The sequence below is a fragment of the Melospiza georgiana genome, chromosome 27, assembly GCF_028018845.1.
Source record: "Melospiza georgiana isolate bMelGeo1 chromosome 27, bMelGeo1.pri, whole genome shotgun sequence".
In the NCBI taxonomy this organism is placed as follows: Eukaryota; Metazoa; Chordata; class Aves; order Passeriformes; family Passerellidae; genus Melospiza; species Melospiza georgiana.
The window spans coordinates 6,942,372-6,969,784 of NC_080456.1; the positions used below are offsets into that span (position 1 = coordinate 6,942,372).

At 52.3% G+C, this 27,413-nt stretch overlaps 1 protein-coding gene across 3 annotated transcripts in view; it reads left to right on the top strand.

The window, feature by feature from the left end:
* The window catches only part of BCL9L (BCL9 like), a 47,270-nt gene extending 23,170 nt beyond the window's left edge, over positions 1-24,100 (top strand). The window contains exons 2-9 of one of the 3 annotated variants that reach the window (XM_058041223.1): positions 10,566-10,929; positions 12,607-12,729; positions 13,850-14,060; positions 14,686-14,770; positions 15,197-17,588; positions 18,023-18,283; positions 19,539-20,297; positions 23,319-24,100. In XM_058041223.1, coding sequence (XP_057897206.1) covers positions 10,629-10,929; positions 12,607-12,729; positions 13,850-14,060; positions 14,686-14,770; positions 15,197-17,588; positions 18,023-18,283; positions 19,539-20,297; positions 23,319-23,341 — 4,155 coding nt within the window. In that variant the 5' untranslated portion in view covers positions 10,566-10,628 and the 3' untranslated portion in view covers positions 23,342-24,100. Of the gene's footprint in view, positions 1-10,565; positions 10,930-12,606; positions 12,730-13,849; positions 14,061-14,685; positions 14,771-15,196; positions 17,589-18,022; positions 18,284-19,538 lie in introns of all 3 variants that reach the window. The other 2 variants (XM_058041220.1, XM_058041221.1) reach the window with 2 other exon arrangements.
* The last annotated feature ends 3,313 nt before the right edge of the window (positions 24,101-27,413 follow it).

Here is a 27,413-nt window from a genome sequence, read left to right on the forward strand (position 1 = left end):
ACACTGATGTGCTGGGCGTGGGAGATGCAAATCTGTAGAGAGGAGGAGTATGTTGGAGCTGCTTGCTTCCTTGCTTACTCATTCCACTTTCAGACTGCGGGGGCTTGGAAATCGGTCACCGTAGTCCCCCCACAGACAGTTGTGGGGGGGGACTATAATCAAAATGTGGCTTTATGGTGAGACAAACTGCTTTTGGTTGCTGCAGCACCTCCCCCCCTCCCCGCACACATCCCGCAAGCACAGCTGATCCTGCTGGATGCCCAGGTGTGAAGGTGGCAGTGCTGGCAGCGCTCAGCCAGCGCGCAGTCTGGTCTGCTGCATGGTGGTGTCATCTGGCAGCTCTGTGTCTGTGGCTGTCTGACTGCGTTTTGTACCCAGGCGTATTGGTAGGAGCGAGGTTGCTTGGTGGGGCCACGGGGCACGCTGACGTGGTGTTCTGTGGCTGGGCTGCCCAGTGTTCTTCCAGGGCCCGCAGGAAGGGCTGGCAGCCACCCGCTCTCCTCCTACCTGAGGAGGCAGAGAGAGAACCTGGCAGGAACAACGTGCCCAGTTGGGTAACTGCCAGTCCTGGGATCTGCCCACACTTGCCTGGCCTCCCACAAAGGCCCCATTGTTCATGAGAGGGCAAGGAAGAGGCTTCCTGCAGCTCCCTGGGCATCGTTAACCCTCTGCCTGCTGGGAGCAGGCTGCAGGATGGGCATGCATGGGGCAGGAGGTCCCATAGGCAGGTGGAGGAGCTCCCACTGCCCTTCAGGTGAGGAGGGGAGCTGCAGCAGAGCACCAGCCTGTCTCTGCCAGCTGCCTCTAAAATTGCCTCTTGCTGCTGTTTTGAGGACAGCTAGCATGTGCCTGTGCTAAAGACATACACCAGAGAGGTAGGGCCCTGTTGAGCCTTAATTTCCTCTGGCAAGGCATAGGGAGGCTCTCTGCCTTCTTCTAGGCTGCTTTCTGCCATGACCTTTCCTTGGGAGCAGCTGCCAGTGGCCTGGTTGCCTGGGCCCCGATGTGCATGCCGGAGCAGGACATGTCTTTAGGAATGGGACATTTAGGGTGGTGGGGGGTTAATTCCAGTGGCTGAGACATCGATGTGGAACCTGTTTAAAGCAATTCCAGACTGATCAAAGTGCCTTCTTCCTTCCTGTCCTGTAATGTGATCTCGGGCACTGAGCTGCTCGGGGTCTGCTGTGGCTTCTGGTTCCTGTTGTTGTGGAGACAGAGTCTTGGAGGGCACAGGCGTGTCTCGCTGCGGGTGCAGGCTCGGAGCCAAAGCACAATATCCGTGTGCTGAAGAGGACAACAAGTACCCTGTCGCTGGCCAAAGGAGCTGGGCGATCGTGTCCCACTCTGCTCGCTGGCTCTGCACTGTCCATCTTTTGATAGCAGTTGTGCTTCCCCACAGCTTTCTGCTATGTGTGTTTCCTGATCAGCTGATTCCAGGGGTTATAGGGCTGCCTCGGCACCCCTGCTCTGTCACAAACTTCCTCTCCAGAATCCATGGGACGGGGGTGAGGAAGAGGCATTTGAATAGCATGGTAAGGCTCTGTACAGGAAACTTTCTGGATGTCAGTCTTCAGAGATGTTAACCCTGATAAATCTCATGCTAGCTCAGAGACTGGAGAATTGGCTTGGTAATTCAAATACCTGAGGACTTTAAAAACTAATAGATACCTTGTGAAAGTCACCAACTAGTTCTTCTGCAAACCCCCATGATAACTTATTCATATCATTACTTAAACGGCTGTCCTGCTCCCAAAAGATCTCTTATTTCCTCCCACTCAGTAGCCTTTGCACTCTTCTCCCCTCCTTGTACTCTGGTCTTCGTTGTTGCAATAACTTTCCTTAATATGTTCTGTTTCTTAAATAAGGGCAGAACTAGAGTTAACTGTGGAGGGCCAAGGGCTGAGTTGTGAGCACTTGATGACCCCAGCTACTGTACCTAGTGCAAACAATGCCTCAGAGCTTGATCTGCTTGAGTCTGGGCACTTGACCTCTGGCCACAAGGACCACTGCAAACCCCAAAGCCTCCTGCAAACCTCAGAGCTGGAGCAATGTCAGAAGCCCTTGCCCACTTGGCCAGTCATAAGTTAATAAGATGTCTCTTCTCTGGTGAGGAAGAGCCCCAGGGCAGGCTGCCTGCGGGCCTTTCTCCATCTGTGGTTGTACATCTGCAGCCACAGAGGGCTCACTGCCTCCCCAAAGGATGCAGTTAGTGAGATGGGGCAATTCCCAGTTCTTTTTGCCTGTTTCCTTTTGGGTGGTTGGAGGCCTGGCCAGGGTTAGATCACTGTGTCTCTGGAGGAGTTCCTCTGAGTTGCGTGAGTGTTTGCATAAGGGCAGAATAGCCCCTGAGAATCGGGACTGGATCTGTGGGGAAGGCCGTGCTGCTTTTTTGCACCTGTTGAGTGGCAGAAGCTGAGGAGTTTCAGCTTTGTGTATGGAGGGGGTAAAGGTGAAGCACGGTGAGGAGGCAGAGCAGCTGCTGTCTTGGGGTGCACAGTGGGTTAACCTCTCCAGATCGGTGCTAGCCCAGACTCTGATGGTAAAGCTAGATGGGGAGCAGTGGCTCCCCTCTCCTCGAGGTCTCTCCCTCCCTTTCCAGCCCAACACTGTAGTCCCAGTACTGCTTGCAGGCAGCTGCCACCACTCAGCTGCAGGATCAGCTGCCTGTGCCGATCCTCTCTGCACTGGGGAAGGTGAAAGGTTTCCCAGGGTGGAATTTCCTGCGAGGTAGTCGCATAGCTGCTTCCCCTATGACCTTACACCCTGATGTGCCTTAGTCATGATGGCATGCAAATACGAGGCAAGGGGGTGGGGGCTGGAGGGAGCTGCTGGGAAAAGGAAGTGACCTCAGCCGTGGTTTAATTATAGAGCCCGGCACTTGCTGCTGCTGCTGGGCCTGGTATTTATAATCTCGGAGGAGTGCTCAGCAGCTCACTGCGTCTCTTGTACAGTCCGGGCTGGCAGGGGGCAGCGTGGGGGCAAGGAGCTGGGGCAGCCACCCTGCTTCCCCCTCCTTCCCGCCTTCCTCGGTCAGCGCCCCCTCCCCAGCTGTGCTGGGGTACACACACGTGTGTGCCCAATTGCACAGACGTGGTGCTGCAATCCAGGCAATTTGCAGGCCTGCAGTTGTTCCAAACCTATTCCTTTTGTCCAGGTGTATCTTTTGTATGTTGTATGTAGTTCCAGGATTGGGCATAGGAAGAGTCCAGCTCTTTCCCAGCTCTCTGCCACGAGCCTCCTCAAAGGCAAACAAACTTGTTGCACTGCTGGTGGTACAGCAGGCTGCATGGCACTGAGAGAGGTGGGAGGGGAGTCCTTGCCACAAGGGTTTCCTGCTGGGATCCTGCCTGCAAGGACTGTGCCGTTCTTCAGGCTGGAGAGTGATCTGAGATTGCTCAAAGGGAGAGCTAGTGTTTCAGGGAGATTTTCTGCAAGGTGAACGTTCAGCCCTGTCTTGCAGTGTACAACAGGCATCTGCACGCAGCTTTAATGTGAAAGAGCGTAGGGATGTGGTGCATGGCTCTGCTCCCCAGCACAGTGCGGAGGCCCTGGCTGAGGGCTGAGGCAGCCTGGGCTGCGGGGCACACGCCGTGCCCCGGCCCGGGCCGGAGCGCCGCTGGCTGGCCCGGGCTCGGCCCTGGCCAGGCTCTGCGTGCCCTGGCTGACGGTGACACCTAGTGGCTTCGTCCCATAGGCTCGCCTCGGGCCCAGAGCTGGGGCACCCAGAACATGTGGAGCTTTGGACAGCCGGCATGAAGCTGGACCGGCCGTAGGCAACAGACCCTGCAGTGCTCGGGAGCCCTCGTGTCTCTGGCGTGGAGACAGGTGGGCAGAGAAGGCTGACGGGGCGATGGCCCTGCCTGCTGACCATGGCTAGTCTGTCACAGAGCCCTGCAAAGAGACTTTCTTATAAAAAAAAAGAGCAGAAACTGTTGCGTTAAGGCTTGGAAGCTCCTCAGGAAGTTCAGGCATTGCTGGGTTCCAGTCCTGAACACTACTGGCATTGCAGACTTCTTTTGTTGTTGCCAAAGGATCCTAAAGCAGTTACTAAATCCTAGATGCAGGTGAAAGGCTGTCCTCATAGGCTCAGCTACACCAGCTATTTACCTGACATGTGTGACGTTAGGCAAGACTTGTCTCCCTTGTGATTCTTGTGGAAAAGGTGTAGGTTTAAGGTCTCAGCTGTGAGCCCTGCTGCTCAAGAGAGCAGAGGCAGTGTGGGGCACAGCTCACTAGCTAGGCTTTTTAGCATTACTTGCCCAGTCCCAGTAACCCCAGTGCACAAACACAGTGGAAGTGGCCTGAGGATGTCTCTTCATCCCATGTAGCAAATGTCCAGGGAGGTCTGTGTTGTGGCCTTGCATAGCAGCCTGTGGTGTTATCTGCCAGAAGGGAAACCGCTCCATTCATATACAGATGAGCTTGTCTTAGTGCATCCCAGCACAGCCAAAGGCTGCGTGGGAGTGTCCAGCTGTCACAGTAGCCCGTGTTCCTGGCCAGATTTCATATACTGCAGGATGAGATCCTGCCTCAGAGGAAATTGAAGCTCCCTGGGCAGCAGCAGTACCTTTGGAAGAGATTTCTGTGTTTGCTTCCTGACCTACTGGATTCTGTTACTGGACTGCAGTCTGCCAAGCTGCAGCATACAGGTGGCTGTTCTGCCCTCCGTGTGGGGCACCTGCAGCTCCCTGCAGGTCTCTTGCTGACCCATCCCTAGCAAGACACACTAGCCATGGTATCAGGCAATTCTTGTTATCATCCCAAGGGAGCCACATGTGACTGTCTGGCACGTGCAGGGTTTCTGTAGGGAATACACTAGTTGAACTGGGAAGCTAGAAGGATCTGCAAATTTAGAGTTAGACCTGGAAACTCCCTCAGCGCAGGATAGGAAACCAGGCTCTGGCTGGTGCTGCAGTAAGGAGGAGAGGAGTGGGAGAAACTGTTGAACTAGGGGGACAAGTAAGGGCTAGAAGAGGTCTTCTAACCGTGGTTGGGCTGAAGCTGTTACAGGAGAGAGGTTGTAGGGTGCTGGTCAGAAAGCAAATGGCATTCCTGATTCACCTTGCTGTCTCTGAGCCTCAGCTTCCAGCCACGTTACATGGGATATGTGTCTCCAGGTGGAAGGGAACATGAATGTGAGGTTTTGTTCTACTAAAGACCTTTGAGACTTGTGGCCAAGTAGCCCCACAGAAATTCATCTTTCTCAAGACAGCTCCAAGTGACAGGAGATCAGCAGGGCCTGCCAAAACGACTTGAAGAACTGCTAGGATTCCAAAGAGCACTAAGTTCTCTCTGCAGGTCTTGTAGGTAGAACCCTCCCATACACCTGTCGAGAGCACCACCTTTTCTGCCATTTAAAAGGGCATGAGAAGGATCCAAGAAATAAATATGAGTGAAAAAGGGCTTCTCTACTTTATCAGTCTGATAATATAAGGGTGAGATAATTTCGTGACACATTCAAAACAGATGACCCTTGTCAGCAGAGTTGCCTGGTAGAACTCCCTGTCTTCAAGTGTCTGAGTCTCTCTGGCCAAAGCAAAGCTTAAATGAGAGTGCCTTTAGCAGCAGCAGCCTGAGTTGAAGCTGTTGTTGCTGGTGATGAGCACTCTCGGGCAGGTGTTGCCCTGCTGGGGCCGGGGGATGCTCCTGCAGTCACTGGCTGCTGTGGAGCGCATTGTCTTGGACTGTCTTGCAGCTTGTTGGGCTCGGGTCGCTTTCAGGCTCATCTGGGTGTTGGAACCCACCTGACTCTTGGCTGGAGCTGGCTGGCTGACAGCAATGCTGTTTCACTGCTGGTTTTGGGGGGGTTGTTTCTCACTGAAACAGACTCGAAACCTGTTGAATGGTTTTGTGAAAATTATTGTTTTGAAACAATGATTTTTGCATGGGAAAGCTCAAGTTTCTGATTCTGGTCTTCTCTCAAATCATAAATGATTCAAGGGTCTCATACGTCAGAAATCTCACTTCTGGAAAGTTTGTCGTAGTCTTTCCCTTCATGAAATACACTGACTTTACTGATGTAGTATGATATTTTTTTGAGGTGTTCAACCCCTTCTGCTGTTAACCCTGGGAGGACTGGTAATCTAGGATCTAGATGTTGGGTCATGTGCTGGGGATCTCATCCAGATTTGGAGTGCACAGTATGTCACGAAGGAGCAGTGGGTTTCTGGAGTCTCTCCTGCTGTTCTCTGCATAATGTCTTTCTTCAAGAAACCCTTCAGCTTGCTTAGGACCTCTCATTTCCAAAGCCAAGGTGTTCAGCATGAGTTTGTGGTGGTGTCCACGGGATTTGGATTGGATTGGTCAAGATTGCATCTTGTAGTGAGTGATTGGGTGGTTATCAGCATAGGTTATGTACTTAGAGGGTGTTTGCAATAGTAATCTGGTTTTGTTACTTCCTGGACAGGCTGGCAGAGAAGGGTTCGATGACTTTGTGTGTTGCATCACCGTGTCATAACCTGTTTTGAATGTTGGGTTTTGTGAGCTGTGGAACACACAGCACAGCTCAGTGGATTCTGGTATCCACTGTGTGTGCTCAGCTGGGTAGTCTTCTGAGTTTCACAAGAGCTTTTCCCAGCCTCTGATGGGAGGGAGGTGTGGTGAAGCACCTTCTTTTTTGAATCATCGTGGCTCTGCTGTCCTGGCTTCCTCTCTTGTGCCTTCTCCCAAGAGGGATAATACAGCAGCAATGCCAGCCAACTCCCAGATGTGGAAGCTGCAAGGCTGGGGGCAGAGATGGGCTCCTCATCTTTGCAGCTGTGTTGGGAATCCATGTTATCGTCCTGTGGAGAGAGCAGGAGCATGATTCACCAGAAAAAGTCTTCCGGGAATGGGGCGGGGAGGGTTCAGGTTTCTTCAACTGTCAACTAGCAATTCTCAGATTCCAAATATGTCAGCCCAGTCTCTCCTGCCAGAGCTTACTCCTCTCCCTCTGCTGCTGTTCACACTGTACTAGAGAAGACTTCCTGAAAGCAGTTTATGTTGTTTTGTTTCAAGATTTCTTGTCTACTAAGGTCCCAGACTTTGATTAAAGCTGTGACTTTTCAGGTGCAAACACTGTCTGCATTTGGATGTAGCCCTTTGTTCAACAGATACTTGCTGTGCCTTGAAAGCCTCCCTCCCTGCATGAGGTTGGCTGGGTTGTCCCCCTGTGTAATGATGGTGGAATCAAGGCACCCAAAACCCAGGCATCTTGCTTCGGATTGGTGGTAGCCAGGGGCAGAAAGCAGGACTGGGAATTAAGTTTGCTATTGTTTTAAAAACTACTAGGATGGAGTGGGTGTGTTGCTAAATTGCCGAGAAGGACAGATTTCTGTGCAGTCTTCTTTTTGTCATGTTCTTCTCAAGATGTTTTGAATTGTTTGTCTGCTGGTGTCACTGTATCTACTTTCTAGTTAGTTATCTCCTGTGGCCCAGATGTATGGCACGCCTGCTCAAATCTAGTTTGAGTCTCAGGGTGTGGGGAAGGAGCTTACAGCAGTCGAGATGCCTGTTGTTATGCTGTGGCCAGACAGATAAGAGGCTGAGGCGGATCCCTGCTATCCATCTGCAACAGAATCCAGCTGTTGCTACTCCTGAAAGCAGAGCACAATCTTCAGGCAGCTGCTTCTGGCATTTGTCCCATTAGGAATTGTGAGGCAAGTGTTATCCCTCTGAGTGGTCACTAGAAGAGGAAGGTTTTCCAAAGTTTAGCCAGATCCCTCTGTCAGCCCAGGGTAGCTTTCAATCCTGCTTCAGGCAAGGTTTTGAATGACTTGCCTGGAGCAGCAGCCTAATCCAAAATAAAGAAAGAAGGTAGGTCCCCCCCAAATGTTATGTTCTGGAGGAACCTCGCAGCTGATGAGGCTCATCCACACTGCAGGCAGTGCCTGAACGTTTTATCATGGCAACTACCAGGTCCTTCGGGATCGAGGTGTGTTGTTCCGTGCAGTCTCACCTGAGAACCAGGGGGACAGGAGGTGTATCTCTGGACTCTGCAGGTGTCGGCTTTTCAGGGCCCCAGACTTCTTCCTCCCTCCCTGAAGTATTCACCGTGCTGGGCTTTGCTAGGGGTGTGCTGCAGTGCTGCTGAGCAGTCACATTTTCAGTGAAGCATTTTGGGATCTGTTACAAACGCAATATCATGCCTGTGCAGATGTGCAGGCAGACCTGGATCTCCCAAGCTTCTGTTGAAATGGAAGCACGTCCTCAGCGGGTGCAGCCACACAATGCCATCATCAGTGGCTTTGTGACCCTCAGGACTGTGGTGCAGAGTGTTGCAGGGATTGTGAGTGCAGCAAAGCAGAGGTGGGGGAGGGCCTCTGGGCCACCAGCAGCAGGAGCTGCTGCAGGGCTTGCTTTCTGGAATGCTGTCTGGCAGCAGCCTCTTCCAGTGGGGCTGAAGGCTCCCTGTGGCTGGCCAGCCAGCGACTGCAGGCAGCATGTGTGCTTAATGCTGCAGCTTGTGCCATATGGACCTTCTCCTCCTCCCTGCTTGCCCTCTCTGTGTCTCCTTCCCCGCTCAGCTCCCCTCCCCCTGCAAGAGGTTTGACAGAGCAATTGGGCAGGCACTGGGACAGCAGCTCTGACATAAATCTCTCCTGGTGTGGAATGAGGGGTATAAATATCCAGAGAGTGATGTGATCTTTCCAACTGCTATTAATAGGTCTCTGGAGAACAAGAGCGAGCAAGCGAGACTGGCTGACACTTAAAGGGCTAGCAACTCCCTTATGTGCTGTGAAAATTAATCAGTGCCGTAGCTCTTCCTCCTGGCTAGAGCAGAGCCCTCACCGAGGTGTGTGGGGCGGAGGTGGAGGAGAAGGGAGCAACTAACAACTCCTAGCTGGGAAGCAGTGATAGGCCAAGCTATGCATAACTAAGGAAGAATGCTTGGTTGAGCTGTGCCACATGTTTGCATAGCATGCCATCAGCCCCTGGCTCAGCTTGCAGGGAGCCAGGTGCTGAGGCGACCCTTTCTGCAAGCACAGGACTCCCTCACAGTGCCTGATGGGCTGCAGCCTGTGCCTTGTTGGCGATGGCAATCTTTTGCGGATTATGGATCTGCCAAATGTGCTTCACTCTGCTTTCTTTGCAAAGGTGCAGTGATTTGCCCTGGCACAGCAAGCACTTGGCTTTTGCTAGTGGCGTCTCCAGGCTCACCTTTAGCAAGCCAGGAGCAGCATGTGTAGTGCTGCTGAGCTCTTGCGGTTATATCTATACACCTAGGGTTTGGTCTGGAGCTGGTGCTTCCTGTGCCTGGGTGGCAGAAGAAATCTGTGCACAGCATCTGGCCTGCATGGTCCAAATGGGAAGAGCAGACCACAGCAACCCCCTTCCTTGTGTGGTGGGAAGTTTCTCAGCCTGTGCACAGGGAAGCTTCTCGGGTGCATTGTTGGGGTGTCATGCAAAGCATATAGCAGATGTGAGCAAACAGAGGCATACCTCAGCTTCCATGAACATGTGGTTTACTCTCCTTCCCTCCTGCTTCCTCAAGAAGTAAAAACTACTGTGACAGGATTAGGGTTGTGTGTTGGACCAAGGGTTTGTGGTGGCCTTCCAGAGCACACAGTGTGATACAGAGCTGCATCCCAGTCATCTCTAGTGCCTGTGCAGAGTTCCAAGGGGAATATTCCAGGTGTGAGCATGAGACTCTGCCAAGGCAACTAGATCCTGCAAGGAGGGCTGCTGCAGCATTGCTTAGCTGCATGCATGTCCTTCAGCCCAGAAACTTTTGTGTTCTGCCCTAACCTCCTCTTCTCTGCCAAACTCTGCCTCAGGCTGCGGGACTATTCAGGTAGCTAAGCTGGGTTTTGAGCAGGAAAGCATCATCCAGGTATGTGGCACATTGCATCATTCTGCTGGTCTGGAAGCTCCTGCTAAAGTGGACACCCAGAGCCTTAAAGCAGGAGCTGGAACTGTCCCTCTGGCCCCAGGGAGAAGCAGAGCTTGTCTGATGAGTGCCTGCACTTCCTGGCTCTGTCCTTGCCTTGGAACCCTTCTCTGCCTCCTTCTCGGTTGCCTCAACCTTTGTCCCCTGCTCTGTCCCAGTTTTCCCTTTATAAGCTTGTGTCAAGACTGTCTGCTCAGTTGTCTAGCTGTCTTCTGTGTGTTTTGCAGCACAGAGGAAACTTATTTATCAGCAAAGGGGATTGCTGAAAACAGTAGGGCACTCAATTTCTCTCTAGGGTCACAAAGGTGTCTTTGGGAACACCTGCAAAATAGCTCTGTGCATCCTTCTACTCTCCAAAGGGCCAGGCTGGCATGGAGCACCCATTTCTCATCTTGGCCTTTGAAATGAGGGCTCTTATGTCTGTGGCTGTTTCTTGAAGTACTGGCAAGTCTGCCATGCCTGGGTGAGAGTTTACAGCTTGTCATGATGTGAGTGAGTAACTGCAGAGCAGGATTTTTTGCTCGAAGGGGCCCGGGCTAATTCCCAGCATGAGCAGCTCTGGGTTGTGCCTTGCCATGGACTTTGTCTGGCCCTGTGACCAAGTAACAGCCCCAGTGCACTGGTCGTGTGCTGTGCCCCCAGCAGCTGCACCCGTGTGAGGGGCACTGTGCTGACTTTCTGCTCTTTTCTCTTGCAGATTTCTGATTGAAGGGCCTGTGAGCTCCCTCCACTGGCACTGTGGGAAGCTTTAGCCAAGCCAATGCACCCTGACAACAAACTGCCCAGCCATGGCAAGGCAGGCAGCAGCAGTGCCCTGGCCCAGCACCACAATGTGAGCCAAGCACCCACCTGCAACTTGGGCTCAAAGGGTGTGGGGGCAGGCAGCCATGGCAGCAAGGCCACTCAGATTTCCCCTGGCAACTCTGGACTGAAAAACAGCCAGAACACTGTCCCAAACTTCAGCTCCTTGAAGGGCAAGGTGAAGCGGGAACGAAGCATCTCGGTGGACTCCGGAGAACAGCGAGAAGCCAGCACCCCATCACAGGACACAGAATCAAAAGGTAATGCCCTCCTAGACCTTGCCTCAGCATGTCCTCCTCTCAGTTGCTACAAACATCCTGGCAGGACTTGGGATGGGAGCATCTTTGGTTTCTGTGCTGTGTCTTCTGTTCAGGCTTGTCCTGGCTGCCTGTGTGACTTTGCATCACTGCTTGTCACATCTGCAGTTTTTGAACTAGAATGGCTGAATTCTCATTTGCTTTGCATTTCATTCCCTAAACCATTTGTTACACCCAGAATCTGGCACTGGTTTTCACAGGCTACTGAGGCCATCTAAGCAACAGCACAGTTCACTGAAACAACACCAAATGCCCCTGCATGTGCAATGTGCAAACTTTTAACTTGAGACTGAGTTGTTTTCTATCTTCTTGTTGTTGGTATAGAGCTGCTTAGTGGTGTTGCAGCTGCCCAAAGACTCAGTCATGGTTAGCAAGGAACTGCTGCAAGGGTCACAGTCTGAACAGTTCTGTGGTTTCATCAGCAATGGAAAACTCTTGTGTTACAGCATGTGGCTTCTGGAAAAGGGCTGAGTCAGTGCTTCTAAACCCTTTGCCTACCCTGTCCTCAGCAGCCTTCCCTCTAACCTCTTGCATTCCATCAAGCTCTGTGCTCAGTGGCTGTGTGGGATACTTGAGCATCTCACAGACGGTTGTAGGGGGAGAAATTCTGGTTGTGCCCTTGGTTCCAACCAAGACTCACACCCAGTCTGCAGACGCAGAGCTGCAGTTCTGGCTTGTGCCCCTACGGATTTGTTTTCACAGTCAAAGTCATGTTGCCTGACTGCCTTAGGCCAGAGCTGTGCCATGGAACAACAGGTAGAATATACCTGAATGAATTTCCTGGCACTGGGAGGGCTTTCTCCTCATAGTGTTACAGGGGTAACCATACACTACCGATCATAAGCATTTGCAGTTTTATCCCAGAGCTGTCTTGTAACCACACTTCCACAGGGAAATTATTTAAATGGCCTGATCAGAAATGCCTGAATCTCCTGTGTTCCTAATACACTGACAGATCATGTGAATATGGTCATGATGTAAAAAAGACAATGTAAAAAAAGTAAGGCCAGACAATGTTTCATTAGTTAAAGCACAGGACTGGAAGTTATTAATCCTGTGTCTGATTGCTCTCCCCAAGTCCCTAAGTGCCTTTAGGCAAGCCACTTCCTCTCTGAGCTGCATCAGTCCCATCTGAGAGGGTGGACACGTGGAGGGAGCATACAAGTTTATAAGAGAGCATGAAGGCCCTTGCCTGATTGGTGTCGACAAAGGGCAGAGTCTGTCTCTTGTTCCTACAAAGAATGTGAATGTGCCCTCCCCTCCTTAAATTGCTGAGTCACAGACCCTTTAAATTTATGGTTAATGTCCAAAGCTCTCTAGTTTGGAACTGCAGGTAGACACATCCTATGTGCATAGATTCCTTTCAGGTGGTAAGAAATACATCTCATTCTGAACCTTTGACTCTCACAGGGAAGCCTCACTCGATCTGGCTGCTAAGACAAGGAGCCCAGACTGAGCAGATGCTTCAGGTTCTTAACCAGTGTTGGGCAGCTGTTAGCTTAAGGCTTACTGCTCAGTGCATCCTGGTTGGGTTGGTGCTGCCAGCACGCAGCACCCAGCTGGGCAGGACCCCAGCCTTTCAGTCCCTTAAGCACCTCTGCTGGCCCTGTCCCTTTGCAGGTGAGGTGGCTCCCCGCAGTAAGCGACGGTGTGTGCTGGAAAGGAAGCAGCCATACAGCGGCGATGAATGGTGCTCTGGGCCGGACAGCGAGGAAGACGACAAACCCATCAGCAGTGCACACAGTGAGTCACTGCCTCCTTACCGCTCTGAAGCTTGAATAAATCCAGGTCCTTCCTACAGCTCATAAGGAGGGCTGATGACGCTAGCTTTGCCTGTGTTTGCTCACTTAGCCGAGTGTTGTGGGGCCCATTGCAGTTGGTGATCATTGTGCTGTGAGAATGTTTGCCATGCAGTGAGGCCTTGGACCTGTTTGGTGGAGATGCTACAGACATGCTGGAGGGAAAAGTGTTGAGGTTGAATGTCCCTGCTGTACGTTGCTCTGGCCACACTACCCTGGTCATAGTGGCAGCCAGAGTGCAATGTGCATTGCTCTTGTTGCAGCAGCTGCATCTCTGCCAAGCCACTCACCTTTCTCTCTGCAGCTGTGTTGTAAAGACAGCTCAGTGTAAAGAGGCTCTTGGGGTCTTGACAGTGGTTCAGGCAGAGCTGAGCTGGTCTGAGATGTGCTCTTTTTGGGACAATGAGCTGTAGGTCTCCTCTGTTTTCCAAAAGCACCAGCATTCTTTGACATTTTGTATCTACAATTCACTTTGCTTTCAAACTGTAACAGGGAGAATATCTGAGAGATGGGGCAAGGTCCTGTGGGATCTGTTAGAGAACATGAACGTGTAGAAAAGCAAGAAGAGAGTGGCCTCTGTGCCTGCCAGTGCATTGTTGCCATTGTCTCTGGAACATCCACTTGCACTTCTCGGCACAGTCCGCAGCCTGAGCAGCCTGCGCGGGAAGGGATAGTGCTGAAGGGTCAGCCTGCCCCCAGATCTGCCTGGCGGGAATGCGTCACGGTGGGGCTGCCCAAGGGCAGGGGCTGGCAGCGAGGCACCGCCAGTGTCCCCGCACCGAGTTCCCGGCGATGTCTCCTGTGTGAATGCTGCGGTGGCAGGGTCGGGCTGCAGAGGCTGCTGCGATGGGGAGAGGCAGCTGGAGGGGAGCAGGGAGCCAGCTGGGTTAAGGTAGAGGAAGGCAAGGCATGCCTCTGGTAATTGCAGCGCTTACTAATATTAATTACGGATCCTACTTAATAACGGCTGACGACTGCCAGCGGCCCCGGCCGGGCGGGCCGGTGCTGCCGCCTGCTGGCGGCCCCGCAGCAGCGCCCGGCAGCTCCTCTTCTCTGCTCCCCAGGCTGTAATGTAGCAGATCCTGCGATGTCCACGGCCCCACAGCTTGGCCCAGGGTCCAACCCGCTGCCTAACCTGAGCGAGAGCAGCGCTTCCGGCGTGCCCCATGGTGCTGCCCCTGCCTTGCGGGCAGAGGCTTCAGGAGGCGGAGGCGGCGGAACAGGGAAGCAGCCTTCACAGTTTGTTTACGTCTTTACAACGCAGCTTGCTAACACGTAAGCGGTAAACCCCACACCTCCTCCACTGGTATTGGCTGGCCTTGCCACACCTGGCCGGCCTTGTCACACCTGCCTGCCGCATGCACAAGAGAGCTGGAGAAATCTGTGTCTCTCTGCTTGCAGTGTGGGCTGCTGGTCTGATTTGAAAGTATCTAAGGGGTGGGTGTGACAGGGAGTGTAATGTAACACACGGTATTCTCCACACAACTCCTCTCTTGTGTCCTGCATTGTCTTAGCCACAGAGTCTTAGAAGTCAGTTTAGTCTGTTTGGCCTAGGTTAAAACTAGCCTAGTTTTAGAGCTCTGCTGTATCACAGGTTCAGTGTGGGAGATTCCAATGCATCTTGGTGACAACCACCTTAGGGGGCAGCAGGCACAAAGCAAAGCCTGTCACTGGACGTGGGAAGAGGGAAATTGAACAGCAAGTGATCGTCTGTTGGAGATCCTCACTAGAGGCTGTGCAGGACATATCCGAGGACTCTGAGAACATTCCCCATTCTTGGTTACTTCTAGGGATTTCTTTCTTCCTGTAGAACTGAAGAACAGAGGCGGCAGCTGGGGCCTTGGATGGGTAGGATGGGGCGCAGTGCCCTGTTCTCAAGTGATTTGTGCTCTCTCCCCAGAGCTGCAGAAGCTGTCCTGCAGGGCCGAGCTGACTCCATTCTGGCCTACCATCAACAGAATGTCCCGCGGGCAAAGCTAGACCAGGTATACCACCTGTGAAGCAATCGCTCCTGTTGTCACATGCTGATGACTATTACCCTTCCAGTCTGATGTGGTCATTCTCCCCCACCCCCTGGCTCAGCTGTGAAAGAATGGGTTGCCAGAATGCCATTTCAGTGGGGTGGGAAGCTGCTTTGCTGCAAAATCTCTTTGGCACAAGTCCTTGCTGTTGTCAGCTGTGACAAGTTTGGGATGGGGCGTGGCATGCTCCCCCACAGCCACGTGTGCAGCGTACCTGCTTGTGTGTTCCTAGATCATGTAGTAGTTACCTACATTTTTTTTCCTGCAAGAAATGAAGGTGAACTGCCATGAGGCTTCATTTTGGGACAGAGAGGTCTCCTGCAGGGTGCAGGGAAGAATACCTTCCTAGGATCTTTCCCTGCTCAAGTTTCTTCCCCTTTTCTCTGCCAGGCACCACCTGCTCCTAAAGTGCTGGGCGTTGCTGAGCCACTTCCAATTAACCCTCCTGCTGCCAATACTCCACAGTCCCAGCCACTGGCTCCTCAAGCAAGTCAACCGCAGCCACAGCCTCCCCCACCACAGCCTCCAGCCCCACCACCTCAGGCCATCAGTCAAACACCTTTGCCTGCATCCAGCAGCCTGCCTCAGGAAGGGACAAGTGAAGATGGCCGGAGAGATCTGACTCCCAACTCTTTGGGGAACAATAGCAGCAACAACCAGCCTGGAAGTAACCATCCAAATACGCCCACTGCATCTGCCAGCACCATGCAGCCTGGGCAAGTGGACTCCTCTGCCACACCCAGCTCCAGCCTCCTTGGAGAGGGCCCAGGGATGGCGGGGAATGGGCAGGCAGGCCTGGGCCCCAGGAACACCATGAACTCAGAAGGGCTCTCAAAGGAGCAGCTGGAGCACCGAGAGCGTTCTCTGCAGACCCTGAGAGACATTGAGCGTCTGCTGCTGCGCAGCGGGGAGGCCGAGCCCTTCCTCAAATCCAGCCAAAATGCAGGTGAGGGAGGCACTGCCCCTCAGCCACAGGCTGCCCCTGCCCAGCCCCCCGCGCCCCCTGCCACCATCAAGAAGTATGAAGAGCCTCTGCAGTCCATGATCTCCCAGACCCAGAGCCTTGGTGGGCCCAGCCTGGAACATGAGGTGCCTCACCACCCTGGTGCTGACATGGGCCAGCAGATGAACATGATGATGCAGCGGCTGAACCAGGACAGCCTGACACCAGAGCAAGTGGCCTGGAGGAAGTTGCAGGAAGAGTACTATGAGGAAAAGCGACGGAAAGAGGAGCAGATCAGCATCCATGGCCGGCCCATGCAAGAGATCATGATCCCTCAGTCGATGGGGAGCATGATGATGCGTGGGCCTCCACCACCCTACCACAGCAAGCCTGGAGAGCAGTGGCCACCAGGGATGGGCAGCCAGCTGCGGGGACCCATAGATGTGCAGGACCCTCTGCAGCTGCGGGGAGGGCCACCCTTCCCTGGCCCACGGTTCCCTGGGAATCAAATGCAGAGAGTCTCTGGCTTTGGAGGGATGCAGAACATGCCCTTGGATGCTCTTGGGCCCATGAATGCCATGCAGAGGCCAGTCAGGCCCAGCATGGGATGGAGCGATGATATGTCTCCTATGGGAGGCCCTGGGAACTTTCCACAAGGCACCTTGCCCTACCCACCAGGGCAAGGAGACCCAGAAAGGTTTATGAATCCCCGTGCAAGAGAGGAGATTCTGCGGCATCAGCTCATGGAGAAACGCCCAGTGGCAATGCAGAGGCCTGTGGGGATATCCAACAACTCCATGAGCCAGGGCATGGAAATGGAGAGGATGATGCAGGCTCACAGGCAGATGGATCCATCCATGTTTGCTGGGCAGATAACGAGTGAGACCCTGAGCAGTGCCCCAATGGGAATGGATTTTGCAGGCACTCGGGGGATGCTGAGCCCTCCTATGAGTCAGTCAGGCCTTCGGGACATGGACACACCCATGGGCCCTGGCAACCTCAACATGAACATGAATGTCAATATGAACATGAACATGAACCTCAATGTCCAGATGACCCCACAGCAGCAGATGATGATGTCCCAGAAGATGAGGGGCCCTGAAATGATGACCCACCAGGGCATGAACCCTGAGGAGCTGGCCAGGGTTAGGGCTCAGAATGGCAATGGCAGTGCAATACTAACAGGACCCCAGAAAATGATGATTCCCTCACAGTTCCCCAACCAAGGACAGCAAGGCTTCTCGACAGCACAAGGGTCTTATCCCAACCTGCCCCAGGAGATGGGCAGTGGCTCAGACATGTTTAGCCCTGAGCAGGGCACCATGCCTGTTGGGAGCATCAGTGGCACCACCAGACTCAGCCACATTCCTCTGCCTCCAGTCTCCAATCCCACTCCCACACCAGGGGGAAACCTGGCCAACATGCACCCAGCACCTTCCCGGGGGCTGGGCCGCCGGCCCTCTGACCTCACCATCAACATCAACCAGATGAATTCCCCCAGTATGGGTCACCTCAAGTCTCCCACACTTAGCCAGGTGCATTCGCCACTGGTCACCTCCCCATCTGCCAGTCTCAAGTCCCCACAGACACCCTCGCAGATGATCAGCATGCCACCTTCAAACCAGTCTGGACCCCTCAAGTCCCCCCAGGTGATGAGTTCTTCCCTCAACGTCCGGTCTCCAACTGGCTCACCAAGCCGCCTGAAGTCCCCTTCTATGGCTGTTTCTTCCCCTGGTTGGGTGCCATCTCCCAAAGCCACCATGCCCAGCCCAGGAGTCAACCAGAGCAAGCAGACTCTCAACATGAACTCATCTGCTTCCATCGGAGCTCTGGAGCAGGGTATGCTGGGTGTCTTGTATGCGAGTGCATGTCTGTGCTTAGTTTTGATGAGTGCGTGGACAGGGTTTCTCTCCAGCCCACAAGCTCTCTCTGGAACAGGAAGACATGCGTTCCTGTGCCTGGCTTTGCATCTCGCAGAGCAAGTATGTTTTCCCAGGAGTCCAAACAGGGCCTTTTCAGGTAGATCTGTGACACATGCAGCAAATGCTGTGTCTGTGCTGGGCAGTCAGGGGCAGGTTTCAGTGGAAGTCTGTCACTGCTCTGGAGCAGGGTCTCTGCATGAGCCTTCTCAGAGTCCAGAGAGTGCGGCACTGTGCCAGCTCTGTGCTTTGCAGCCTCCTCTGGTCATAGTGGCCAGAGGCCAGGGTTGCTCTTTGGTGGGAGCAAGCCATTGCATGTGGACCATACTAAGTTCATCTCTCTCATTCTTGCAGGTTCTCTCCCTTCTGGGCCTCGGAGCAGCTCTTCTGCACCAGCCAGCAACACCTCTAGCACCATGAATCCAAACATGCCTTTTACTTCCTCTCCAGATCCATCCCCTTCCCAGAACCCCCTCTCACTGATGATGTCCCAGATGTCCAAGTATGCCATGCCCAGCTCCACACCACTGTACCACAATGCCATCAAAACCATCGCCACCTCTGATGATGAGCTGCTGCCAGACAGGCCTATGCTCCCACCTGGAAGTATGTCAGGTATCTACTTCTGGAGGTGGGCTTGCAAGGGGTCAGACTGTCTTGTGGCTGCCAGTGAACCTGAGGCAGCGGGTGGAGAAAGTATTAGGAACTCTGATCTCCCCATGACTGCCATGTCACATAGCATAAATTTCCCCTTGTTTGTAACAGTCTGTGCAATTCCCTGCCCTCTGCCCAGCCTGTCCATCAGCTTTTGGCTTGGGTGGAAGGACGTGAGCTGGTCTGGCTTGAGGAGTCCTCCTTCCACAAGACCTGGAAGTTTTTTACCTTTACCATGGAGATGTATTTGGCCCAAGTTTTCATGGCTCCCGGAGTTTTGTCAGGTTCAGAACTTGCAGGCAGAGGTCTCCTGCTTAGAGCCCTTGTGTTCCTGTGCAGTGGGACAGGGATGCTCTGACTGGGGCTTGGGAATCTGGTGTTTTGAGTGGAGCCCAAGTGCCTGCACAGGCAAGGCTGTGTTGTAGCACAGTTGTGATTTCAGTAGGCCAGATACGCTCCACTAACTGGTGGCACTGGTGAGGACATTTAGGCAAATGAGTGTTTTTGGTCACGTGGTGACCAGCTCAAAGGGGAATTCCAACATGCTCTACCACTTGATTTAGGGGTCTAAAGCCGTCTGATAAATATTTTTGTCGGTTTTGGAAATGAAAAATCAACTTTTTGACTCTTTCACTGCTGAGCAGTCACTTAGGTTGACCGCAAGGCATGCAAATGCATTGGCTGCCTCCACAAGCATTGATGGCTGCTCTGCTTTTCTGATGGGCACAGACTTTCCCGCCCAGACAGCACCTGTGCCGGGCCGCTGACTCTTCTGCTTTTTTCCTCCTTAGCACCCGAGGTTGTGTGGTCACTGGAGCTTGCTGGGTGGCAAACCCTGTGGCAGGCAGGGGTGAAGGGTCACTCCTTGCTGCCTTTCAGGTAGCTGAGAGCCCTGATGAGACCATGATGTAAGGCACACACAGAGCCAGTCAGGACTCTAAAATCAGGGGAATGTAAGAAATTACAAATCTGGCATGGGACTGGATGAAGCTGGAAGAGCCCTCTGGTGCTTGTGGGGTTGAGGAGCTGGAGTTGGAGACGGTTCTTCCTCATGTTGGTGCTTTGTAAGCCCATCTTGGGGCTGCTTTCTGAGCATCATGCTCCATGCTCAGGGCATTCTGAGCAGGACTGCTTTGCAGGCTCTCAGGATGTGGATTTTACAGCCCTGAAAGGTCTGTAGGAGGGGTTAACTCTTCTCTCTTTTTCCTGTCCTTAGGCGTGACGGGGAATCAGCCAAATCAACTGCACTTGAACTCTGTGGGGCCTGGATCCGCTCAGAGCCCCATGGGAATGAACCTACCTGGTCAGCAGCCCCTTTCCCATGAACCACCCCCCACCTCTATGATGTCCTCCCCAAACCCTTTGGGCTCCAACATTCCTATGCATCCAAGTGGGCCAGGGGCGGGCGTGCCCCCCCAGAACCCCATGATGCTGCCCCCGGGTCCCCAGGACTCATTGAACCAGCAGTGTGGCCCTGTGCCCAACAGTTCACAGATGATTCCTTCCAACCAGCTCGTGTTCCCCCGCATGCAGCAGCCCCACAATGCCATGCCATCTCCTGCCGGAGGCATGCCCATGGCCCCCAGTGCAGGAGGTGGCCCTGGGATGCAGCAGCATTACCCGCCAGGGATGCCCTTGCCACCTGAGGACCTTCCCTCCCAGCAGCCTGGCCAGATGCCCCCTCAGCAGCACATGATGGGCAAGAACATCCCTCCTCGGATTGGTGATCCCTACCCGCCCGTGCTTCCTGGAGTGGCGTCGGTGCTGAACGACCCCGAGCTCAGCGAGGTCATCCGCCCCACGCCCACGGGGATCCCGGAGTTTGACCTGTCCAGGATCATCCCATCAGAGAAGCCAAGCAGCACCTTGCAGTATTTCCCCAAGAGCGACAGCCAGGCACCCAAATCTCAGCCTTCCAACCTTCACCTCATGAACCTGCAGAACATGATGGCTGAGCAGCCCCCCGTGCGTCCAGGTATGAATGCTCCCAGCCTCCCCGGGCAGCAGGGCGTGCAGAGGGGACTCAGCATGCCCTTGTGCCATCCTGGACAAGTGCCCATGCTGGGCAGGACAGGCATACCGCCCCAGCAAGGCATGATGGGCAATAGCATGCACCAGGGCATGATGTCTCCGCAGCAGAGCCTGATGGCCCAGCAGAATTTCATGCTGATGCAGGCCAAGCAGAGAAGCATGTCTGTGTCAGGGGAGATGTATGCCCAGACAGGACATATGATGTCACCTCAGGGCTCTCTCATGGGCCCCCCGCCTCAGCAGAACCTCATGGTCACACACCAGATGAGGCAGAGGAGTGTCTCCCTGGACAGCCAGATGAGTTATATCCCTGGGCCTGGGAACATGGCGAACTTGCCTTTTTAACCCTGACTGGCCCTCAGGGCTGGGGCAGGGATGGGGCTCCGCCTACAAACATTTTTAAACCTTTCTCTGGGGGCGGGTTGGGGGCCAATGCCAATGGAGGACACCACGTGGGATGCTTTTCATATCGGATTTGCCTCTACACAGCAAACCAGATGTGCAGTAAACTTGATGTGAATTGGGTTTCTTTTTCCTTTCTTTTTTGGGGAAGGGGAGGGTGAAGAGGCTGGGAGTGGGGCTGTTACTTTGAACCCTGAGTGGCAACCAGGGACATCCAGACCTTGTGGCAGTTTGTAAAGTTTTCACTTATGGTTTTCCTCCGTCTAGTGTTTTTCTTGCCCTTTTTTCCTCTCTCTTTTTTTTGTCCTTCCTTTTTAAACAACCAAAATGTGCAAGAGGGTTTTTGGAACTAGCTGTAAATAGGTTGCTGGGAAAGGCAAAATTTGTGCTGGTTTTTAATTGTCCTGTATTTCTGTGTTTTAATAGAAGCCTCAAAACATGTTTTAAAAAACAGAAAGAAAAGAACATGCTAAAGGCAACAGTGTACAAGGATTGAAATCTCTCCGTGGAGGAGGCAGGAGGATCCCCAGGGTGCACAGGGTGTTGAGAGATCCCCTTGTAGAGTGACTCTGTCAGACCTGTGTTATTCACGAATCTGAATGGTTTTGCATGTGTGTGGAGAAGGGGTGGTGCAGTGTCATGCAGATCTCAGGTCCCATGGATACTATGCTGAGTACACCAACACAACCACTGACCAAGGACCATTGGGCCGGGGGAGGCCGCCAAGCTCTAGCCCCAGTGAAATGCTGCTGGAGCGGTGATCATCTGGCAGGGCAGAGGCCACAGTTTTAGAGGATGCAGCTGTTGCTGCTCTCTGGAGAAGCTGCTGTGTTTGGGATGGGAAGGATGCTGGCCCTTCAGCTGGAGAAGCATGAAGAATCTGGGCTTCACAGATGGTAATGTGCTGGACCTGAAGGTCTTGATCAGCTCTGTCACCTCTAGTCCCTTCTCTTCCCTTCATGCTATGTCCCCTGTAGGCAAGATGTTATGGTGGGTAGGGACAGATGGGCTTTGAGGTGAGCAAGGTGATGCATTTCAGTGCTTCCAGGAGAGGCTAGCTGGGAACCCTGATCTTCTGCAGCCTTCCTACACCAGTCTATTACCCTTCACCACTGTGTCCTGCTTCCCTGCCATTGAATGCTTTCCCAGGTTTTCCTTGTGCTTGTCAGTCCTTCATCTGTAGAGTTTAGCAGGCAGTCTTCACTCCATGATAACCTGAGCTACTGGCAGCAGCCCTGCCCTGTGGCACAGGAGAGGTCCAGCTCTTGAAGAGGACCTGTCCTTGAGTGCAATACTCTACCTCAGCGTTCAGTGTCAGCAGCATGGCCGTCCTATGCTTCAGATGGAAGAGGCCAAGTTGAGTTGCAATCTCTCATTCCTAGGCTGGCAAAAGCATGCCATTTGGACAACTCTGGCTTTTCTGGATGCACTCCACCCTCTCCATCCTGTACTCCATAAGGTCTTCCTGCATGCAGCTCTCATGTTTTTTCACAGAGGGGAATGTGTCATGATGCATGCACGTTTCTGCACACATCACAGTATCTCTGGACCTCTGTGAGGACCTGCAATTCCAGTATCCAGTGGTGAACCTGGGGCACACAGTTGGAGGATTATCTCTGCAGAGCCAGGCTTAACACACTACCTCTCTTATAACAGAGCTCATCTTTTGCAACTTGCTGTTGCCAGGAGGAGAGGGCTTTGGAAAGGGAGATTGCCAAGTAGTGAGTGAACAGCAACGCTTTTTATCAGGTTGCAAGTTGTTTGGAAAGGCTGGTGGGTGCTGAAATGTCAGCCCAGCAGTTGTCTTGATCCAGTCTGTGAGAAGATGGAATCATAAAGTCCAGTTAAGAATACACTGAAGCTTTGGGGCATTTTGTAGTGGTGGGTGAGAAGCATGGGTTTGGATCTGAGGAAGGATCCTGCTCTAGTCTCCTGCTTTGTAGAGGTTTGTTGTATACAGTGTGAGCAAGTAACATGGATTGAAGTGGTTAAACAGGAACAATCATGAGAAGTTCTCTGCTCCTCCTGAGACAGAGCAGAAGAATAATCTTCAGCTCAGGCTTTGGACCTGACTTGTTAGCTGGTTGGATTCTTGGTCCTTTCAGTGTGTGTTTCAGGCAGGAGGATGTGGCTCAAACAGATGTAGCTCTTTCTAAGCTTGACTTGCCTGAAAGGCTGTAGCTTCTCTTGGCTGCTCTTCAGGCTGTTGGCTGCTGGTAGCTTGTCAGAAACATCCAAATACCATTATAATCCCAAACTTTGCTCATCACCTACCAGCAAGTCTTGGCTAATTTGAAGCCATACCATTTTCTATATGGAAGTTTTTTTGTCTGCCTGTAGATAGCTTTTGTTTTAGCCTGGTTGAGCTCTCCATGTGTTTGTACTTTCCCTGTTGTCCCTTTTGTCCAGCCCGACACAGAAGTCCTCACTGTGTCAGCAGCGCATTGTCCCTGTATCAGCAGGAGCCTGCAGGCTTGTGGCACATGCTGTGCAGTGCTCAGAAGACTAGTGCTGAGCGCTCACAGGGACATGGCAGTGTGATGCTGTTTCTGCCTGGCAACAGGAGGAAGACCTGTCCTTCAGTGACCAATAAGCCTTTTGACTCAGCTGCCCTGGATATAGAAGGAATCCTGATGCTAGGTCAGAGCTGAGGACTCTGGAGCAGCAGTTGGTGCTCTTCTGCAAAATCTCACTGCCCTGGAGCCAGCCCTACCCCTACCACTGTGATGGCTGAACAATGGGAAGAAGAAATGCTGCCTAACACCCCTGTGCCCTGGGCGCTGCTCCCAACCATGTCTGTGAACAGCAGTGTGGCAGGAGTTCCTTTGGAGGCTCAGTGACAGCCAGTCCTTGTTAGACTCAGGCAAGGTTTGCCATCAGCTGGTTGCCCGCTGCCGTGACCTGTGTCTAGTCTTGTGTCTTGTAGTTTATTGCTCGGCTCCTCACCTTGAGTTCTGTGTACTGACTCCACCTAATCGCAGTAGAAGGTTTGCCCATCTTTTAGCCATGACTTTGCCATGTTTTTCCAGCTCCAAAAAAGCAAATGCTAGGAATCTGCATCTTTCAGTATGTTGGATAATCACACATCTGGAATTAGCTTTCACATTGAGGTAAAGTTGACTGACCTGTTCTCTGTCATCCCATGGAGAAACTTCCCCAGTCATTTTGTACCATTATATAAATATATATATAAATATAAATATATAAATACAATATGTGAAGACATCTTATTGGTTTTCATTTGAAACAATTTTTAGGCTTGTTTTTGGGTATCTGTGCTGCCTGTAATGTATTGACCTGTTTTATAGGTGCCTTTTTATTAAAAAGACAAATTTCAAGACCTGACCCTGTGCCTGTATTTTTCCACATGATTTTCCACTGGACTGCAACAGAGAGAGAGAGTTTGCAAGGTGCTAGAAGGTTTGTGTGGGCATCGGGGGAGCCCCTTCTCTGCAGCACTCCCAGGCACGCGTTCATTCATGCGTTCCCTTACTTGCACTCACCCATGCATGCTCCACTGCCTGCCATGGCCCTGTGATCACTGTGTGTGCGTAGCAGGATGCTGTGCTGGAACCCCAGCTCTGTCTCCTGGGAGACTTGGTTGCCCTGCAGGAAACGCAGAGCAGTGTGCTGTTGTGAGGGTCTTCGTGTTCCCATCTTTGGGGTTGCCTTCATCAGAGACCAGGGTTTCCTCTGGTTTGTCTGTTGGAGCCTTGTTTGCAGAGCACAGTCCGGGACTGGAGGTGCAGCAGCTGTGCTGTGGATGGTGGTGACATCGCCTTCCCACGCATCATCTCCCTGCTTTCTGCAGAAGCCACCTTGAAGCTCCCCTTGGCTCAATCCCCCTTCCTGGTAGCCTGGGTGGGCAGGGTGCATCTGCCTCACTTGGCTGCCATGGCATAGGGGCTGAGCAGAGCTCCACTGGGGAAGATGAAGGTCTGTCCGAGGGCTGCAGTGGTGGCTTTGGCAGTGTGAGTACTTAGCAGGGAAGCCCACTCTGGGGCAAGGTGTCGTGACAGCCATGACAAGCCCACTCTGGGGCAAGGTGTTGTGACAACCTTTGAGGAGACAGTAAGGATTTTGCTGAGTGGAAAGCAGAGCTTCCTATGCAGTGAAGGAAAGTTCCTCTTGCTTTCTTCTTACCCACATTCAGCAGGCTGGCTGCAGGCAGCTATGGGAGGAACAATGGCAACTCTTTGGGGAAGGTCTGCCAGCTCTGAGCCAAGCCATTCCCAGGCTGTGTGGGCCAAATATAGGTGTAAGGGCAGTTTTCCAGTCAGGTTAGCAGCTGCTGTAAAACTGAGGCAGAAGGTGCTGCGGTTAGTGGAAGAGGCTCTGTAAAGCAGAGAGGTAATGCAAGTCTGGACGGACTCTGAACACAGCAGAGCCTTCTGCAGCATTGGTGAAGGGGAATCTGAGCAAGGTGCTCCTCTAAGCTCTTCGAGCAGAGCTTGTCAGAAAGGTGCCATCTGCCCACTTAGTCCTTTCTGATGCGTCTCCCTTGAATAGAGTGACACAGTTACAGACAAATGCTTACAAGCACTACACATGAGAAGACTGATGTTTTATTCACCTGTTTATTACAGCTTACCTCAAAACTTCCTAAAGGTTTGTACATACCAGTGCAAAAAGCTATAGTAACAAGCTGTGTAGTCTGTTCACTCTCATTTGAGTGCAGATTTTCTTTTTACTTTGTGACCACTGTAAATATTTTTATCATTATTGAATACTTTGTTATTTTTTTCAATAACATTTTCATATAGAAACACAGTTGTCACCATAACCTACTGGGGAGGTGTTTACAATGCTTCTGCAATGGGTTTTCTCACTGGTACAAGCGTGGAGAACACCTTTGCAGGCTTAAGAGACTTGCCCTTCTCTGCTGCATGTATGTGCCTGAACAACCACAGCTGCCATTACTTGAAAGTTTCATCTTTGAAGATGTGGTACTGCAGGAAATGGAGGACTGCCTTATACTAGATGAGTTTTCTCCTCAAGTCACAATGTGAGATCAAGCTATTGAGATCTCTGCCTGAGTCAGGCTGAGGTAATGTGGCCCCTTCCATACTGGCTGGTCTTTTTAGCAGGGCCCTTGAGTGAGTACTGTGAAGTTCACCTGGGACTGAGCTGTCTGCTACTGGGATGAACTTCAGAAGTGAGGTTAGCATAAAATTCCTGTTGCCACAGGAGAACTAATATTGTTTCGACATTGCTTAAAATGTGAGGTGAAGGGTAGAGGAGATTTTAAAGTGTGCATGTGAGGAGGGTGACATTGGTATGTATGGCTCTCCTACAGTTCAGGCCACAGTACTCTTTAGAAACAGAAACGTCATGGAGTAGTATTGTGGGCCCGCTGCCATGTTAAACTGTGACAAGACCTCCTAGGCAGCAGCAAGCTGTTTTGAGTCCGCTGGGGCTTCCCCACACACCAGCTTGTGGTGCAAGAATTAATGATGGGGAAAGCTGCAGCTCTTACTTTGAAGCAAATTATCATCAAGCTGCCCTGATCTGAGCAGTTTCTGCATACTTGCAGTTCAGGGCAAGATGACCACCCAGGTCTGTCCCTCTGTACATCTGGATGCAGTTAATCTCTGAAAGCCCTGTAGGTGCAGGTGGAGGAAAACTAACAGAAAGCATAGTGCAAAGCAAAATGTCACATTTCCTCTAGCCTTGCTAGAAACAAAGGAGACTTTCCCTTACTCTGGGGCAGTGGGTCTCCTTGCTCTCAGAACCCATAAATAGCCATACAACTAGCTGCCAAAAAAAAAAATGTTATACTATCAGCTTTACAAGGCTGTGTGGTTTCTCTCCCCTGTGTGCGCTCACAAGACAGAAGCCATCTCCTCAGACAGTGTTCCTCCTTAAAGGAAAACTTTTGCATAGTCAGGCATTTAGTTCAGCAGCCGCTCACAGAAGATCATAACAGCAGTAAAACAGATCAAATGAGTGGGGAAGGATGCAACTGGTGTCAGGAAAGGAGTCTGTGACAGTCAAATCTTTCAGTCTGTGGGAGGACCTCCTGGCATGAGCTGTGTTGGGAAGATGAGGGTGTTGTGGCGGGCTGGGGGGATGTTATGCAGCAGGAGGTCAATGTTGCAGTCAAAGAGTGTCCAGCACTGTACACCCATGCTATTGGATTGAGCTTTGCAGCCCCCATCAGTCCTACCTGCATCTCTCCAGTTGCGATGGCCACTGAGTCCCACGGCTTCCCTTGAGCACATGTGTACCAACCTTAGCTAGTGAAATGGAGACCTGTTTACTGACATGACTCATTTACTTGGCTGCACATTTTTCCTTAACCCTGGCACCCCAGTCCTGTGCCTGGCTTTGTGCACAAGATGCCTGCAGTCCATTTTTCAAGGGAGAGGTGAGAATGTCAGCTTCAACCCACTTGAGTGATCATCTTCATCCAGCTCCACAAGAGTGACCATCAGACATCCAGCATTCACCAACAGTTGCCAGATGGGTCTCTACAAGTTTGAGAATCAGGAAGAGCCAAGCAAGGTGTCTGATGAGATTTGGGTGTATTGGACCTGTTTCCTGAGGAGTGAAGAAAGTTGTGGGGATGCTTGTGAAACTTGCAATTGAGACCACAGCAAGTGTGCCACTGGGAAGGAAAGACCCAGGCCAGTTCTTCCCCGCAGGCAGCCTTTCCCAG